Below are 17919 nucleotides of genomic sequence, written 5' to 3'. Positions count from 1 at the left end.
TCTGGGATTGTTTTTGAACGTGTCACCATGTGTCGGACTAGTGTACAGTCTGAGTAAAGTATTATTAAAAATACAGGGTATTGCTAGAAGCAAATAAAATATGACATTTCATCATCTTGTTCATGGGACAAGATAAATGTATGTCAAATGAGCAACAACATTTTCTAAATAGATATGTGATCAGATTGTGCATGTCACTTTGTAAAGGTTTCAACAGAAAACAGTTTAGTAATAAGCTCCCAACAACAGGACAACCCATGTTCATTTTGGTGATACAGAAAACTAAAGATAAAATGATATGAGTGCATAGACAATATTTAATTACTTTGGTATGGTACAAAATAATGTTCTGTCTGTATGGACACAAATCTTTCTGTTTGTACACATGAGAAGGTTAAAAGAAAAATAACTGTATAAAATGCAAAACATTTATAAAAAAACTATAGTTAGACATCAGGGTAACACTAAAAGTCAAATCAATTCATGGCTAACTTTGAAAGCTGTACCTTAACACTGGTAAAATGCAAATATACAATTCAATTTCAATTCAATTTAACACAACTATACGAATGTATTATAAAATGCACAATGACAGGCAACAGAATGCTGATGATCATTACATTCATCTTGCTTTGATAAATATTTGAACCGGTTGAATATACGGTATTTAAAAAGCATCAAAATAAATATCAATTAATGAGTGTATGTAATTGCCTCTGTAATTAAATATTATAAATATTATAAAACTAGATGAGAGTAGATAAATCCCAACTTCAATTGGCACAAATTAATCTAATAATAGTTTACATGGATAAGAAGCGGGTGACAGTGAGCAGGTTAACAGTGTGTTTAGCATTATAGTTCAACAGTGATCATAAATGATAGACATCATGTCTACACAATATAATATATATACAAAACATACTTATAATATAGTGTATCTGAAATGCTGTTATCCTATTTGATAAAACAGAGGTCCACGTGAAACAAAAATCTCTCCATATGGCTCGTCCTGGTGCACCATGAGACTCTTTCGGTTGACATTATCTGTAAATGGCCACATAAATGTCATTAATGTATTCATTTAGGTATCTTTTTATTCGTTTTAGAGACTAAAACATCCCTAAAAAGATTTGTGAGATTCTTCAAATGTGGATCCACTTTATAAATGAAAAACACCATTCAGTGATTTTCCCTATTGTTGATAACCTACTGTCATTAGATTGATTCTAAATCATATTATTGAATTGTATTATTATTTTAATATTCTGCCACTGGTTGGTAGTTTAGATTCAGAAAATGAATGTGCTGCCATATTCTTGCATGTCCATGAGCCATCCTATACCCATCAGTTCTACCTGGTTGAAGTACTGCACTAATCAGCACATTCAAATCCCTAGGTAGAAATGTCACTTTTTAATCTAGAAACAGATCTCTGTCAGTCTTCTCAGCCTTCCTTACCCACCCTAGCCATCAGATGAGTCTGTCAGATGGTGCTGCCATTCACCGTTCAGCTCAGTTTTAGCCAGGATGATTGTCTGGAAACGCTCACCTGACAAGTTGTGTATTCCTATACCTATATATCTATTCAATCCCTATTTAAAATAACACTCATTCAGGACTACTGAAACACCCAAACAATTCCAAGTCAAGCCTGTTTAAACCACAATGAATAAGTGAAATATATCGGTGTATCCTTTCCACTCACCTAAAAGACTCCAGAAAGAGCAGGCGACTGTTGTACGGCTCGATGTTGGAGGCAGTAAAGAGTGAAATGTCACTTCGTCCTGCATTTGCAGAGGTTGGAAAAAAAACCTGAAGGGGAAGAGATACAATATCGAGATGGCCTTCTACAAACACACTGCATCAGAAGTGATAACAAGAACTGTGAAAAGCAGGGCTCTGTGCACAACTGAGATCTGAGTCACTGATGCTGAGGCATCCACATATGTTCACACAACTGGGTTGGGGCTCTTCTGAAAACAAAGGCATTCCATTTAGATTCCCAGTTTCACAGAACTGGACTGGCGCTCGTACCTCCACTCATCCTGTGGCGGTCCGAGTTGTGCTTGTAGAGGCTCTGGAATTTCTTCAGGAATGTCTTCCAGTCGACCAAGGGAAGGCTGAGGAGGAGACCTCCAACACAAACAAAATGCACGGTAATGTGTCACAATGACAACCACAGGATACTAAATAACAATTCAATTAAATTCCATTTGTATTAATATAGCGACAAAACAATAAAATTGTCTCAAGATGCTTTAAACGATATAACAAGGCTCAGTCAAAGTTTTATTTTATTGTATTTGAGAGCTGGGCTCATTTTGAACAACACAAACTTCTAACATGGCTCCACTATCAGCTACCGATCTCATCTCACAGCAGTCTCCCTGTGACTAGGACTCTGAGGTACAATATGCTGCCCTTGCTGTTCATGTGAAGAAGTTTTTTTCCTCATACTCTCCAACCCTCTTTTTTTTGTCTAAACAAAACTCAGCACACACACACACACACACACACACACACACACACACACACACACACACACACACACACACACACACACACACACACACACACACACACACACACACACACACACACACACACACACACACACACACACTCTCACCTTGAGAGCTCAGCGGGTTCCAGGCTCGGCGGTGTTCCAGGAATGTCTTTGTCAGACAACTCCAGAGAGAGAGCTGAAACAACTGTTGCCGCCACATACTCATTCATTACAAGTGAGCACTGATTATTCTTCACAACAGAACATGCTAAGTCTATTTAAATGTTTCATAGTTCATGGTCACATTCTCTTTCCAGGGGACAAAATAATGTAAATCTTTATGTAGTGATTTAAGCTCCCACATTAAGTCTGTAATGAGAACCCTGTCAAGATCTCACCTGATTCCTCCCGAGACAAGGAGTGCTCCAGTCCTCTGGGGATCTATATCAGAAACAAGCTGTGAGTTCGGAGGCGTTGATTTGAGGAACTACAGATCGCAAGATATTCACTACACCGTTGATCTTGCACCTTGGATAGAAATACCTTACAATATGGCCGCCGTGTGTGAAAAACCGTGTCAAAAGCCGGAGTATGGGCTTTTCAAAAATACTTATCTGTAATTAATAATATCTGCATTAAACTTCATTCAATGGAGATAGCCACTGACCCTATTGGTAGACCATACATGCCCCCCTAACCTGACGCCCCTGGGATATGGAGTGATAGAACACTGTCTGGACTACCACTGGGCTTTGGTGTAGTCACCTCTGGTTGTAACAGGGAGGTTGCGCTGATTTCCTTGGAGCTCAGCTCCTTCTCGATCGCTATCTCCAGAGCTTCCGTCTCCCTGTCGCCCTCTGCTCTCCCCTCCTCCATATCTGTTCTCCTCAGCTCCCTCTCCTCCTCTTCCTCCTCTGAGGTCTCGGGCCCCACCTGTCCCCGAGCGAGGATCACAGGGGTGAAAGCAGCTCCGCGTTTCCATATCTCAAGGATGTCTGGAGGCAGGTCTGTTAGTGGAAGGTGTGGCAGTGATTCACAACAGTACATCACCAGCTGGGGAAAACAATGTCATAGCAACCACTAGAACAGTTGTTATTGACAACAGCTGAGTGTCATCTTCTGGGTGTCAGAGGAAAACAGTGTTTTTTCTGTTTTTATGGGCTTTATGGAGACATGGGGAGTGTATTCCTGAAAATGTAAAGCATTCTCTTTCATACTGTGACTTTGTAACGGAAGGTCTCACGACCATTTCAATGTACAATTGTTTGTTTTTTGTCATCAGATGAATATGTTAATATATGAGACCAAAACTGCAAAGGCACGCACATTGCAAACCTGAGTTGATTGTTTTGTGCATATGTAACCTATGAAGACACATGTGAAGTGTTTTGGTGAATATCACTTCAGCCAAATCACTCATTATTCACTGCTGTGCAGCCCATTACATTTGCCATTATTTTCACTGTGAATATGTGCCTTTACTCACCACACATTATTTACATGGTGAATATGTGCCATTACTCACCACACATTATTTACACAGTGAATATGTGCCTTTACTCACCACACATTATTTACACGGTGAATATGTGCCATTATTTACACGATGAATATGTGCCATTATTTACACGGTGAATATGTGCCATTATTTACACGGTGAATATGTGCCTTTACTCACCAGATATTATTTACACTGTGAATATGTGCCATTATTTTCACGGTGAATATGTGCCTTTACTCACCACACATTATGTACACGGTGAATATGTGCCTTTACTCACCACACATTATTTACACGGTGAATATGTGCCTTTACTCACCACACATTATTTACACGGTGAATATGTGCCTTTACTCACCACACATTATTTACATGGTGATGAATACTATGTGCCTTTACTCACCGCAACAGGGATTGCTTAGCAGTGCATTAGGAGATGCCGACCCCAGAGTCTGCAGGTCCACGAGTACCTCTGCCTGAAGTAGTGTGAGAGAACAGCAGACAGCCATGCGAAGGAGAGTGCTGCATTAAAAGCCTGGTGTATTCCACCTGTGTGTCTATCTTTTGAAGTTGTGATGGACCTCACACGAGCCTTTTTACCCGTATGTAAAAATAATTAATACAATCCTATGTCTGATATAATGTCAGCATGTCATGATATAAACACATACTTCATGGACTTATGCTTACCGGGCCTTTTATGGCACAGAGTAAGTTGCTGTTCAAAAGCTCTGTTTAGTGCCATGACAATATTACAATAATAATAAAATAATATGTTTCTTACTACAGGTCTGGTCTCAAAATGCACTTCGTCGACCTGTGCCCGCTGTTCCTCGTGAGAGATCTGGGTGTTCTCGTCGATAAACATGAGCTGTCTCCTTCTCCTCCTTGTCTGAACAGGGGCCACCTCCAGGACCTGAGGGAGAGTATACCATTGGTACACATAGCCAACAGGAAGAATGACAAACTCTTACTGCGACCACGGGAATCCACAGCCCTCAGACTGATGCCTGCTCTGAGTATGGGCAGGTCACCCAGAGCTAGAAGAAACCCAAAACATGCTTCCGGTTTATCAGAGGCAGGACTGGGAAGTATTCTGTCACACACACAGATGCACGCAAACACGCAAACACACACACACACACACACACACGCACACACACACACACACACACACATGGTTGTAGCACAGCCTAGTGGTCATACAGTGTGCTCATAAGTTTACGTCACATTTATCTGTCATGAATCTCTTAAACACTTCAACATTCCCTCTGAATGCACACACACACACAGACACACAGACACGCACGCACACACACACACGCAAACACACACACACACACACACGCACACACACACACACACACACACAGACAGGCACACACGCACACACACACACACAGACGCACGCACGCACGCAGGCACAAAAGCATGCAGGCACGCACGCACACACACACACACATGCGAACACACACAGACACACTCACGCACGCACACACACAGACACACACACACACACGCACAAACACACACGCTCAAACACACACACACACACACACACGCAAAAACACAGACACAGACACATGCACACACACACACACACACGCACACACACACACACACACACACACACACACACAGATACACACACACACGCACAGACACAGACACACGCACACACACCTCTAGGCTAGGGCTCTCAGTCCTCCGCCTGACTCGCTCCTGCCCTGGCCTTGGGCCCAGTGGTGGTGGAGAAGATGGAGGCACAGACACCGGGGTCCTTTCTCCGGACATCTCATACGGCTCCACGGCTGCAAAGTCCTCTGGCCAAAGCACAGGCTCGTTTCTAGAGGTAATCATGGTAACCTGGAGTCTGGTAAGAAGTAGAATGTAACACTGGAATACTCATAGCTGGAGAAATGATCCTTAGTTTAAAAAAACTTTCATGCTGAAAATGTTGCAAAACAATTTTATTTATTTATTATTATGTTATTATTTTTTTATCATAAATTGTGTGCAACACATATATGTACTCTCATAAGCATCCGATGTTGCAACAGTGTGCAAAAGCACCTTAAAAAGGATTTCCCTCCTACACCCCGAAACTGTATGTGGACAGTAGATTCTTATTCAAGTCTGACTCACTGGTCTGCGGACGTGACGGAACCTGCCAGGTCTCCTGTCCCCTCCATCCCTGCTGCTCTCTCCTGCTCTCTCTCTGTCTCTGGTTCCTGTTCTCGCTGTTGTAATAACCTTTCGCTTTCCATTTGCTGATCCCTAGTCATTTCTTTTGACACAGAGTTTATGCAATCAACTGCTGTCTGTATTAAAGGGAACCTAGACATTGGGCCACTCTTGTCTTTCCACTCTGCAGACACACTGGAGAGCATACAGATAGAAATGCCCTTTGTTGATGTTGACAGCAGCGGGGACCATGCAACATATTGCATGTGAATTTGCCTTCTAAATTTAAGTCCAATTTTGACTGTTTGTGATATGGAAACACTTGAGGAGAGGGCAAATATCAATGGAAAGATGCTTGGAGCAAGTGTGCCAAGTGTGAAAAAAACAAACAAGTGAGAAGTTCTATGGGCAGTTGTAGACTTCGAGGATAAATAATAAATAAAGGAAAACATGCATGTCCATTTTCCAATACATAATTGCACTCAGTGAATGGCCTTGTGTGACCTTGATCAATAAATAGTTTTGTGTAACTTTCTAACCAAAAGAAGAATGCAAGTTGCTGGTAACAATAGCAGGTCCACAAAATGGGCCTAGCCTCAGTCTCAGAACTTAGGTTCAAAGATGGCTTGACCTTTACCTTACCTTCAACAAAATGATCTGTCTGCTCCAGTAGCATATCAACGATACCACCCATCTGGAGTTCCACCCCTTCAAACTGAGAGGCAAACAGAGATGACGAGAGAAGAATGGGAACCTGAATGTGTTTGTGATTGTGGTGGTGATGTGTGTGTGTGTGTGTGTGTGTGTGTGTGTGGGGGTATTTCACCCCTCCTGGTTTATACATCCTTTCCTCTGCTGAATTATTGTATTTGTATCCCTGGTAGAATATGATGAACTTGTTGGCGCTAACAGAGGACTAGTGAAACGATAAAAGATGCATTTTAACACATTAATGTAAAGAATGGGGCAGATTTCTGTTTTGCAACACTAAGTGTTTAACCTGTAAGTGCTGTCACTAAATTGGTAAGTGTGATTTATTGAAGTTGCTGTCTAGCGAGTTATCTGGTTAACAATTTACGGAGGGCGGAAAGAAAGCACCCTTTTTAGTCGGTTCAGACAATTCTAGAGCAGATAAAAATCTCACACAAACAAAGAGCTGGCTAGTGCTTGCAGTGCACACCTGTCCTTTATGCTAGCTCCTTAAGCTGCTGCAAAAGATAGCCTAACAGGCTTCATAGTCTAATGTTTACAGCCCACTGTAGTTTGTGATTTATCTTCATGAATAAAATAATTTAAACACATAGATGCTACACAGATGTAGTAACACTAAGCACTAAGTGGCATTAGAACAAGCAGAGAGGAACTGTACACCAAGCATCATTCATCTTATGCACAGTAATACATTAAATTGTTGTATGAAATGATATGAAAGCTGCTAAATACTATAACCATAACCATAAATGATAACCAACTGCACCTCATCTTGAGAGATTATGAGTGGCTCTTGCTCTCTCAGAGTGATGGATTCTGGAGGCGCAGTAAAGCCTGGTGAAGAGAAACACACACACAGGATATGTAGAGGCGGGACATGTGAAACACAGGACATGTGAAACACACACAGGACATGTAGAGGCAGGACATGTGAAACACACACAGAATATGTAGAGGCGGGACATGTGAAACACAGGACATGTGAAACACACACAGGACATGTAGAGGCAGGACATGTGAAACACACACAGGACATGTAGAGGCAGGACATGTGAAACACACACAGGACATGTAGAGGCAGGACATATGAAACACACACAGGACATGTAGAGGCAGGACATGTGAAACACAGGACATGAAGAGGCAGATTCCTCCATCTCCATTCCCTCAACCCTACATTTGTCACAAAAACTTTCAAATTCTGTGTCTTCCATTTTGAAACAATGGGATGTTTTGTAATCATGTCCGGACGAGAGGATGAGCAGGACACAGGGTTCCCACAAGGACCCAACATGGTATAGTTTAAGACATGGATCAGGGTTCATTACTGTTACAACATGGTATAGTTTGAGACAAGGATCAGGGTTCATTACTGTTACAACATGGTATAGTTTGAGACATGGATCAGGGTTAATTACTGTTACAACACTAATAATGTGTTCATAATGAGAACAGGGTTCCAAAAATCTCACAGACAACAGGTAAAGAGAGAGAGAGGCTTTGCATGTGTGAACACTACTCAACAGTGAGAGAGGCTTGTATATATTATACATATTAATTTAGGACTTTTTTCTTAAAAAACTTTCAAGGCCTTAATTTTCTTTCTCAAATTCACAAACTTCCAAGGATTTTAGGGACCCGGAACTCGGTGGACAAGTCTCCCCCATCCTCTCACACCTACCGTCGCTGAGTAAAATTCTAGCCGGTTCTGGAGACTCTGCGGAGAACACCTGAGACAACTATAGGACAAACACAGGAACAAATGTAATCAAAGGTTGTGACTCTATTGGCCAGGCCAATTCACACTAATATCACATACATTTCCTGACCTATCTCTGAGATCACCTAGTCCAAATCTTGCCACCACACCACATCAGTAAAGAATGAATTTAATAGATTATACAGTCAGGACACATTTTTGTGTTCAGAAAGCTAACCAGGACACTAGTTTTGTTTAAAACAAAAGGTAAGTAGAGAGTACTAACCAGTGTCGTCTTGTTACAATAATATAACAATGCGTTTGTTGCAATGAACACGTCTAGTAATCTCTGCATTTAAGTGTTAATTCCCACTAGTGTCTGAAGAGATAACGGATAATGTCCATGGACAAGTTTTGATGTTCATGTAGCAAAAAATTGCTTGGCTTAAACTGTCCTGCATGACCAACTGACCCCTCCAGTTAGTGACCTACCACATGGGCCTCTGTACTAGTATTTCTAGGGAACATGTACAAATTCCAAGTGAATCTGACTGCTAAAATCTTAGACTTTCAGTATTGGATCAGGAATCTGAATTTTTGTGCTTCTAGCCTTAGATTTTGGTTCTCAAATGTGGTTCAAGACCTGCATGTTGAGTCCATTTGCAGCTAAATCATGTGTCGTTAAAAATCAAATGTAAATTACATTTTAGGTTAACAGATTATTTGAAGCAGAACTACTGTATGCAATTAATTCTGATATATTTGTTAATGGAGTATTTGCAGTTTGTATCGTGATCCATTTGAATGTATGTTTTCCCATCTCTGGAAAACACACAGGATGTACTTGAACTGCAATGGCTACATGTTTACCTGAAAATATGAACTGGGGCTAGGCAGATCATAATCCACCACTCCAAAGAATGGGTCTGTCTGTAGATCAACGTCACTGGACAGAGTATGTGCAGTCCTACATAAAAGAGAAGGACAGAAGGGATGATTCATCTGTTTGAATGGCTGTGCCTACGCAGTAATCATGTGAGCTTCCTCCCGCTGCCCATATGGTGGACTGTTCCCTAATCTCTGGGATTCACTCTATGTCTGCTCATACCCCCACTCCCACAGTCAGTCTTCATCTGTCTTTCTGCTCTAATCTTCACTGTAAAAAGGTCGCTTAAGGTGTCTACAGCTTATAACCATATTGGGTTAACAGGCAGATCAGTGGTTCATGAGGTGGACAGTTGTTTAGTAATCGGAAGGTTGGAAGGTTGCTAGTTTGATTCCCCACTCCTCCTTACCAAGTTTGTAAGTGTCCTTAAGCAAGACTCTAAACACTAACTGCTCCTGATGTATAAATGCAAAATTCCTTTTAAGACGCTTTGGATAAAAGCATCTACTAAATGACTAAATGTAAATGTTCTGCTAGGATTTAAAAGGTGCTGTCTGGAATATGTAAAAACAATGCTCAAGATGGCATCATTCTTTCTGTGACCCTGCGATGGATATTAACCTGCTGTCTGCCACCAGGTCGATCTTGGACTGATGGTGCCTCAACAGTCTCTCTATGGTCTGCTGGATCTCTTCTAAGCCACGGCCATTTCAAAAGCAAAACAGGTTGAATTTAAACAGAAAGAATAGTCTTAAAAGTAGGCAGCAAGCTGCAGTAACTCCTGACTCTGTAAAGGCTTCAGCATCTTTGCAATCTTTCACGTTACTCCTCTAACACCAGTGTCACATCCTGTACCTATGAAAATGCCACATTGCCTGTGATAAACCAGCACCACTCCATACTGCAGGTGAGATGATAGGAGAAGGGAGAAACGAGGGCGAGGCAATCCTGGCCGAGGAGGTGGGGCTTGCAGCAATATGTACTCCATGATTTCATCACTGTTGACAGATACCATACCATATGTCAAGAAAATGTAAGACAGTTTGTAATGACGAACCCAGCCGTACCCAGATAGGCCTAAGTAGGCCCTGTGTCAAAACTGAACTTAAGTGAAATGCAGTGAGGCCAGTACTATGATGGAAAAGCAGTCGCCGTGCGCACTAGTGACAGAGAGCCTCATGCAAATGTGACAAATGGTGCATTTTAACACAATTGGTTAAAAGTTAACGGGTTACATTTAAAATACTCCAACGCAATAGCCAACCATAACTGATAAAGAATATATTTAGACAGACAGGGGAGTTGTTACAACATGAGTTACCTCACTAACATGGTGATATGGTGAAAAGTGATATTTATTTACCATGTTTGCTGGACGTTAACCTTAAGGTAGTCCCGTCGAGTAATTGATCTGCCCTTTGTGGCTGCCAACCTTCAAACATTTCAGACAGAGACAGAATGGTGATGAGAGAGACAGAGCGTATACGCAGTAGACTACCTCACCATAGGCTAAATGCGTAGGCTCCTGTAAGCAACAAAAGGCGCTAACGTTTAATATTGAAACAAGATAATGGATGACGCAGTTTATAGCCTCCTGAGAAGAATAAGACAATACAAAATACGATGACTTTCCCCATAGTCTCTTTCTAATCTGTGTGCCATGGGCATAAATTAAAAGGTTCGATACATTAAACCATGTAGCCTTATAAAAAGGCCTTCAATAACTTACCATATTGTAGCAAAGCATCCAGTTCGGTAGTGTAAAACTGTGGGGTAGTAAAACATTTCTGAAATGAACAAGATTTTCCCCTTAAACTCAGCTGTGCTCTGCTTGACGGTTGCAGTCTATGGTGAGGTGTGAAACGTGAACAGTTTATTAGAGCCTGCCCGAAGACATAATAGTTATTGTTTCCTAACCAATAGATTTGATAAAATATGCTTTGGATACGAACTCAGCCAATCCGTGTCAGTGACTCTTTGCATCATCGTTTGGACTACAGGACTATTTTTTTCACAATTTTTTTTTTATTAGAGTAGGCCTAACCTACATGTGTCACAGGAATGGCTTTAATGTTAATCGAGCACTTAAATCTCAAAAGACAAAGTTAAATAGGCAAAAGAAACTTGAACTTGACATGTTCATGTTCAAAAGGTTTCCTTTTTCAAAATAAGGAGGGAGTAAGATTGATCACTTAGAATCACTTGTGTTTACCTTCTGGCTACTCAAAATAAAAAATAGACTTGTTTTATTAAAATGTGACCCATTTTCTTTTCACTGGTGGATAACATACAATCAATACATAACAGCAGTCTACAGTTAAGTTTTAACAGCCTTATTTAATAGTCTTTCATGGTACTAAATATATAATGTTGGCTCGACACTAAAATGTGCTCGAAACATGCCACGACCCTGTGCCCTTCTGGGTGTATCCACAGGTGGTGGGTGGGCCTCGTCTGAGCTATGGAAAGGCTCCTCCCTACTTAGCTTCGGCAACAGGAAATTAACCCAGAATCGCTTTGTGTCAGCGCTGTCTGAGTCAATCCTCAGTTGTTCTAAAAAGTCGTTTTTTGTCTGTTTTTGTGAAAAATGTCGGGGGCATCAAACCTTGTTGCGATGAAGAAGATTGTTCAACAACTGCGATTTGAAGCGAGCATCAACAGGGTGAAGGTATGCAACGTTACGTCTCCTTGAACAACGGTAAACTTTTAGCTGTGAGCTAGAGAAGTTAGCTAGTCAGCTAGCCCCCGAACGCTATGCATGCTAATCACTTGACCGAACAGGGCGTGGGTTGTAACGTTTGCTAATGTTTGAGATTGAACAATACGATGGCTTGTTAATCCTCAAAAGTGTAAGATATCTATCCCTACAAAGCCAGTTTTGTTTTAACAGGTCGAGAGTAGATTGCTACAACTAAAGTGCTTTATAGTTTAATTCAGTAACCTATTTTAAGTTAAGAGAATTTTAAACATCAAACTGATGTTAGACAAATGATCTCGCTAGCCAGCTAATTTCAGATAGGATACTTTATCAGGTTAGAAGTAAAGGCAAAGACCGTTCCTTTGAACTGGTTTGCCTTGCAACAATCTTTGGTTAATGTACTGATGGCTAAGTATTTTTGATCGCTAGCTGTGTATCTGTTGAAGTGGTCTCTTGAACTGGGCCATCTACGGCTATGAGGTCGCTTGATTCTTTGTGTACGATCATAAGATACACTGAGCAGGACAGTGGGGTGTGAAGTGATCAAATAATCTCTGGAGTACAGTATGTGAGGAACCCAGTGTGGATTACATTTGGTGTTCTATAAGGAGTACAAAACGTATTGTACACGTACAACCCAGTAATTAAATACACCCTCTATATTTCAATGCTGCTGCTCTAGGTATCGCAGGCGGCAGCAGACCTCCAACAGTTCTGCATGCAGAACGCCCTACAGGACCCTCTGCTCACCGGTGTCTCCTCCAGCACCAACCCCTTCAGACCACAGAAGGTGTGCTCCTTCTTGTGAGACCACACTAGAGAATTTGCCAAAGGTGAGCTTAACAAATTACACAGACGAAAGATTTACTGGGCATGTCTTCGTGGCAGTGTGTTAAAATAAAAAAATAAAAATGTTTCCTATTTCAGGCTTTCCTTCCATCACGGACAGAACTGTTAGTGGATAACTGTTGTCCCCAGATGAAATGCCAACAACACAGTAAAGAGACTGCACATATGTGATAAAGAGGAAAACAAATCTGATTGCCTGAAAGTCGCAAAACAATTACGCAGAACTATGACTTAATGGCCTTCATTTCTGTCTGAATCGATAACCAGTTTTACATGTCATGATTCATAACATAACTTGAAATAAGCACCAGGATACTGTTAGATACTGCCTTAAAGTGAGCAATATGCCAGAACAAGGGAGCAAACTTGTTAAATTTTAGTGGCACAAGCAGCGTCTTAACTTATTGTGCCTTTTTTGTACTTCTCATCTTTTTTTTTAACTAATAAATCTTTCTTGTTATTCATGTTATCAGTGAGTGAACGTATATTCTTCTAATTCTACACTGACATGGCAAATATTAATGTCTTAAACTTGAATGACATTAATTCGTAGAGCAAAATATGTCCCCTTTTTACTGTTTACTAGATGTGAATTGATGTAAGGGAGGCTTAGGGGATTTACAGATCTTTCGTGCCGAAAGCTGTATCAAGAAATCTGATGATATTCTGAAGACTTTGTAAATAGTTCCTCTATCAATTGCATCAGTTTGTTGCGTCTGCGCCTTATACTCCAGTCTGTGTATATATGGATGTTTCGCCTGGTGCGTAAAATTCAAAACTAGCCTTAAAATGCAAAAACACATCAATATGGGATTATTCGTTGAGCCAGCACAGTGATGTCTCATAAAAAATGATCCCAAACAAAACCCCTAAAATGATGCTGCACTGACCTCAAAAACATGGGTAATTATCATGCTTGTATTTATTTGGAAAACAAAATGTATAGTAATGTGAACACAATTTCCTGCAGGGTCAAGCTTAAGAATTCTTTTGACCACATCCAAATAGTTTTTTTATTAAGCACACCACCTCAAAACAGTATCTCATATACTGGGATGAGCACAAATGTCAAAAAAAAAAAAACACTGAATAATTAGTAATCTTAAATTGAGCTTGGCACTGTTTTGCACATTGGTATTTTAAAGTTTAATATAAGTAATTTAAAAAAAGTCTTAAAGCCTTGAAAACAAAGCTTTAACTGAATTTTTCACAACTCTGAAACATCTGTGGCTGATACACACTTTCTTGTCAGATTCAAGATGATGGGTCTAAAAACACTATTTGTTAACCATAAATTATTTCATATAATTTTGCAAATGTATTGAATTCCATTAATTCCAATAATGAGTCAGTTGATAAATGGAATTCAGTAACTGCAATGTGTAATATTCACATAATATAAATGGATGTCAACATCCAATTTGTTCATCTAAACTGCTAAAATTGAATTGTTTCATATCATCTTTATTATACTTTAGCGCAACTATCCCTGAAAGCTCACATGGTTACTATACCAAACCCCAAAAAATAAAACTTGAGTTGTGATGGGGGACTTGAACTGTACAGGTAACTTGGGAATGACTGCAAAGGTTGCATTGGTAAACATGTATGCTCTGCTTACTGACTGCCATGCACGTAAATGATCCATTTAAAAAACAGCACAATAATTAATTAAAACAGAATAAAGCTGAGAGAGAACATTTAACATCACTTGTGCTTTTCTTTTTTAATATCACCCAGCATTGATTTTTAAGAGATCCTCCCTTTCTAAAACAAAAAGGAGCCACTCCTGGAAATGTTGGAGGGGATGATCGAAAGCCCTGTAGGGTAGTTACCATCTCAGTGGTTCTTCTCTCAAATAGTTTTAGTTTCATGATTTGGAGATAAAGTGTAAGGGCTCTCCGCGCAAGCAACGAGGTTCAAGTAAAAGCCCATTTGCAAAGAGGCAACTCCATCTTAGGAGAAACCATGTAGTATTAAACCCTGCAGGACCAAACACATAAACAAAAAGCCAAACCACTGTCCAGTGTATCCTCAGCTTAAGGCAAAAGCAGGACAGAATGTTATGTTTCAAACCTAGCACCGTTTTCATTCGTTCAGTGTATGAACATCAAGTTTAAAAAAATCACACCGTAATATTGCCTGACCAGACAGATCAACAGTGCCAACATTATGGATGCAGACTGGAACATCTGTCCTCGCGCCTCCCTGGGATGACTGACTGACTGTGGACGCAAGCAGCGCTTCTATGCCGCATTGCTCTTCAGGTGCTGGGTCTGCAGTGGCTTGACGTGGTACTCATAGATCTTCAGCGCAGGTCCCAGTTTGATGGATAGGCCGGTCAACACGTCGTTGCGCGTCATCAGAAGCAGGGACTTGCCATCAATTTCCTGGAAGACGTAATTGCAAACAACTTATATTACCTAAAGAGCCTGTAAACTACTGAAAATTTTAGATTGTCTGGCCTCAATTACATTTAAACTCGCCGCTTACAGCATTTACCACACTGTAAACCACCACCATTGTCACCATGGCAGAACAATACTTTGTCCTCGTCATAAAGATGCAACTGTTAGGCTACTGTATTTTCATGCAATTAATGTTAGGGGATATTCACATGAAACCAAAGAAACATGGCAGTTTGGAGAAGCAGAAAGTCATTTATGTTTTATATACTTAAGATGGTTGCTTAGAGTTAGTAGAATGTGAATTTGCAGTTCATACTTACTTGGCACGGATGTACATTACTTTTAGTAGCTTACCAAGAACAAAAAGACACACTATTTTACCTGGTCCTTGAAGGCAGTGGCCTGTTCCTCAAATCCGGCTGCTTTGAAGTAGTCAACAACATCAGTCACAGCCCATTCTGAGGGGTCAGGGAACTGCCCATTTTCCACTGTGCTGCAAAGAAACATTAAACCATTCACTGCTCTGGAGCTGTGAAGCATATGTGCTGAGAAAATGTTAGACATTGTTTGATGTTTTGACCATAAACCCTAACATTTCTGTGTCAAAAACATTAAGAGGTCTTTCAATTCTTTAGGATAAATAAATCATCCTTTCAAAAAATATATAGTTAAATAAATCAACCCAGAGTATTTTTGTATTACATGTTGTTCATGTGTTCTTGCAAAATAATAAAGCTTGTTTACCTTTTGGTTTCTACTGATCCATTAGTCTTGTTCTCCATATCAGCTATGGAAGAATAATAACTGTTAATGATTTACTAAAGTTATTTTAAATCAATAAAAAAAAAGAAATCAAATAAGCTGATCACTATTAAGCTCCTAATTTATGAGAAGACATGGTGTAACAAACCAGACTCCTTGCTGTCGGCAGCAGGCATGTCAGTGGGCATCTTCACACTGAACTGCTTTTGGCTGGAAGGCTCGTCCATAAGGAGCATTGTTTCTTTAATACTTGTCTTCTGAACAGGTCATATTCATCAGGCCCTAAAACAGATCAACAACAAGGACACATATTTCCATAATACTTGTGGTTAATCTGCATTATATGAGTTATGCTAAAACATGACTTGGTCAAATTGGAGAGGTTAAATTAGGTCAAGTTTAAATAATCTCGTTGTTACAATATGACTGTACGTTGACTACCTATTTTGCAAATATGTCTCTAGCCCAAAACAATGACCACAGAATTACATACACAAGCAGATCAGTGTTTGCAGCAAAACTCGATTCATGTTACATTTAGAAAGGGGCATAACAATCTGAAGTAAAAAGCTAACCCAGTTAACGTTAACATTAGCTATTGCAAGTACAAGACTCCATTCTAAGGTACTTGCAACTTAATTCAGCATAATGTCTTAGCTATTAACAATACATTGCAAACATAATTAGAATCTTTACCATTCGGTTTAAAGTAGAAGATATCGAAGTATGATGATAAAGGACTTAAACGAGCTATGACGGCGTATCTTTCTACCAGGCGTTGGGTTAGTAGTTCGGTTTTCGCTGCTGAGCCCTGACGTTTTGGAATCGTGGTCTTCTTGATCTGACAGTTGGCATAAAAAGAGTTGACGTTGTTCTACATTTATGCAGTAGGCGTACAATAGACAATAAAAACTATATCAGTACGTTATATATATTTTCTACTGCTGCATAAGCTACGTCAAATGCTTAAAATAAGCAGTGTCAAAATTTAGACATATTTACTTCCGAAAGGATTGTCTTTAAAACATCAAAATTGAAGTTCTACATAAAACTCGTTTCTCTCTACATGAAGATCCTACAATAAGAGTGCATTTTATTTGAGACTAATGAACATGAACAAAAAATATCCTACAACTTGATATGAAGTATCTGTGTTGGCTTTTTTTTTTTTTTTTTTTTTACCTTTGTACCAAAGGTTCCAAAACGCGCTCTACAATTTCAGCTTTGTACGTCAGTAGGTGCTTTTATCTTGACACCAACAAAACCAGAAAGGCTAAATCATGTGACTTGTTGCTGTGGATACGCTGAAAGAAGTATCTAACCCACTTTTCAAACAAATTATGTTAGGTGAGTTAAATCCACGACGTTATTTCGAGCACCGATCTCCTGATTCATTTCGTTCAATAAGTATAGTTGTGTCATTTCCTAAACATCCATATTTTCTCAGAATGATTTACGCCTGCGTTAATGTTCCTCACACATGCAGGTCAGATAGCGCGGTATCGCTAGCTGGTAGCTAGAAATATAATCCTGGTTGTATTCTCGATAACGTTACAAGTCATAGGTCTGCAGTCAAACATTGTTATTTAGCTACCTAGTGACAGGTCAGATACGGGACTTCTTATAGCAGACACTTGGTTTGCGACCTAGGATAACTTAAGTCAGCTAGCCATGGGTTTGGTGGTGACATGTGGTTGTATCATCTACCGATA

At 40.0% G+C, this 17919-nt stretch overlaps 2 protein-coding genes across 2 annotated transcripts; one reads left to right on the top strand and one right to left on the bottom strand.

Annotated features, from left to right (window-relative positions):
• The first annotated feature begins 11996 nt into the window (after positions 1 to 11996).
• On the top strand, positions 11997 to 13492 carry gng5 (guanine nucleotide binding protein (G protein), gamma 5). The gene is made up of 3 exons (XM_080838173.1): positions 11997 to 12158; positions 12871 to 13021; positions 13116 to 13492. Exons 1-2 carry the CDS (start codon positions 12078 to 12080, stop codon positions 12994 to 12996), a joined length of 207 nt encoding a protein of 68 aa, XP_080694299.1. The 5' UTR covers positions 11997 to 12077; the 3' UTR covers positions 12997 to 13021; positions 13116 to 13492.
• A 1506-nt stretch (positions 13493 to 14998) lies between these two features.
• LOC308363554 (sterile alpha motif domain-containing protein 13-like) lies at positions 14999 to 17017 on the bottom strand. The gene is made up of 5 exons (XM_080836358.1): positions 16904 to 17017; positions 16356 to 16489; positions 16190 to 16232; positions 15827 to 15938; positions 14999 to 15427 (listed from the first exon to the last, which is right to left on the bottom strand). Exons 2-5 carry the CDS (start codon positions 16441 to 16443, stop codon positions 15284 to 15286), a joined length of 387 nt encoding a protein of 128 aa, XP_080692484.1. The 5' UTR covers positions 16444 to 16489; positions 16904 to 17017; the 3' UTR covers positions 14999 to 15283.
• Positions 17018 to 17919: the final 902 nt, after the last annotated feature.

This window comes from Sprattus sprattus (genome assembly GCF_963457725.1).
Source record: "Sprattus sprattus genome assembly, chromosome: 4".
NCBI lineage: Eukaryota > Metazoa > Chordata > Actinopteri > Clupeiformes > Clupeidae > Sprattus > Sprattus sprattus.
The sequence above is the reverse complement of the archived record's forward strand: the minus strand, read 5'-3'. Positions and strand labels throughout refer to the sequence as shown.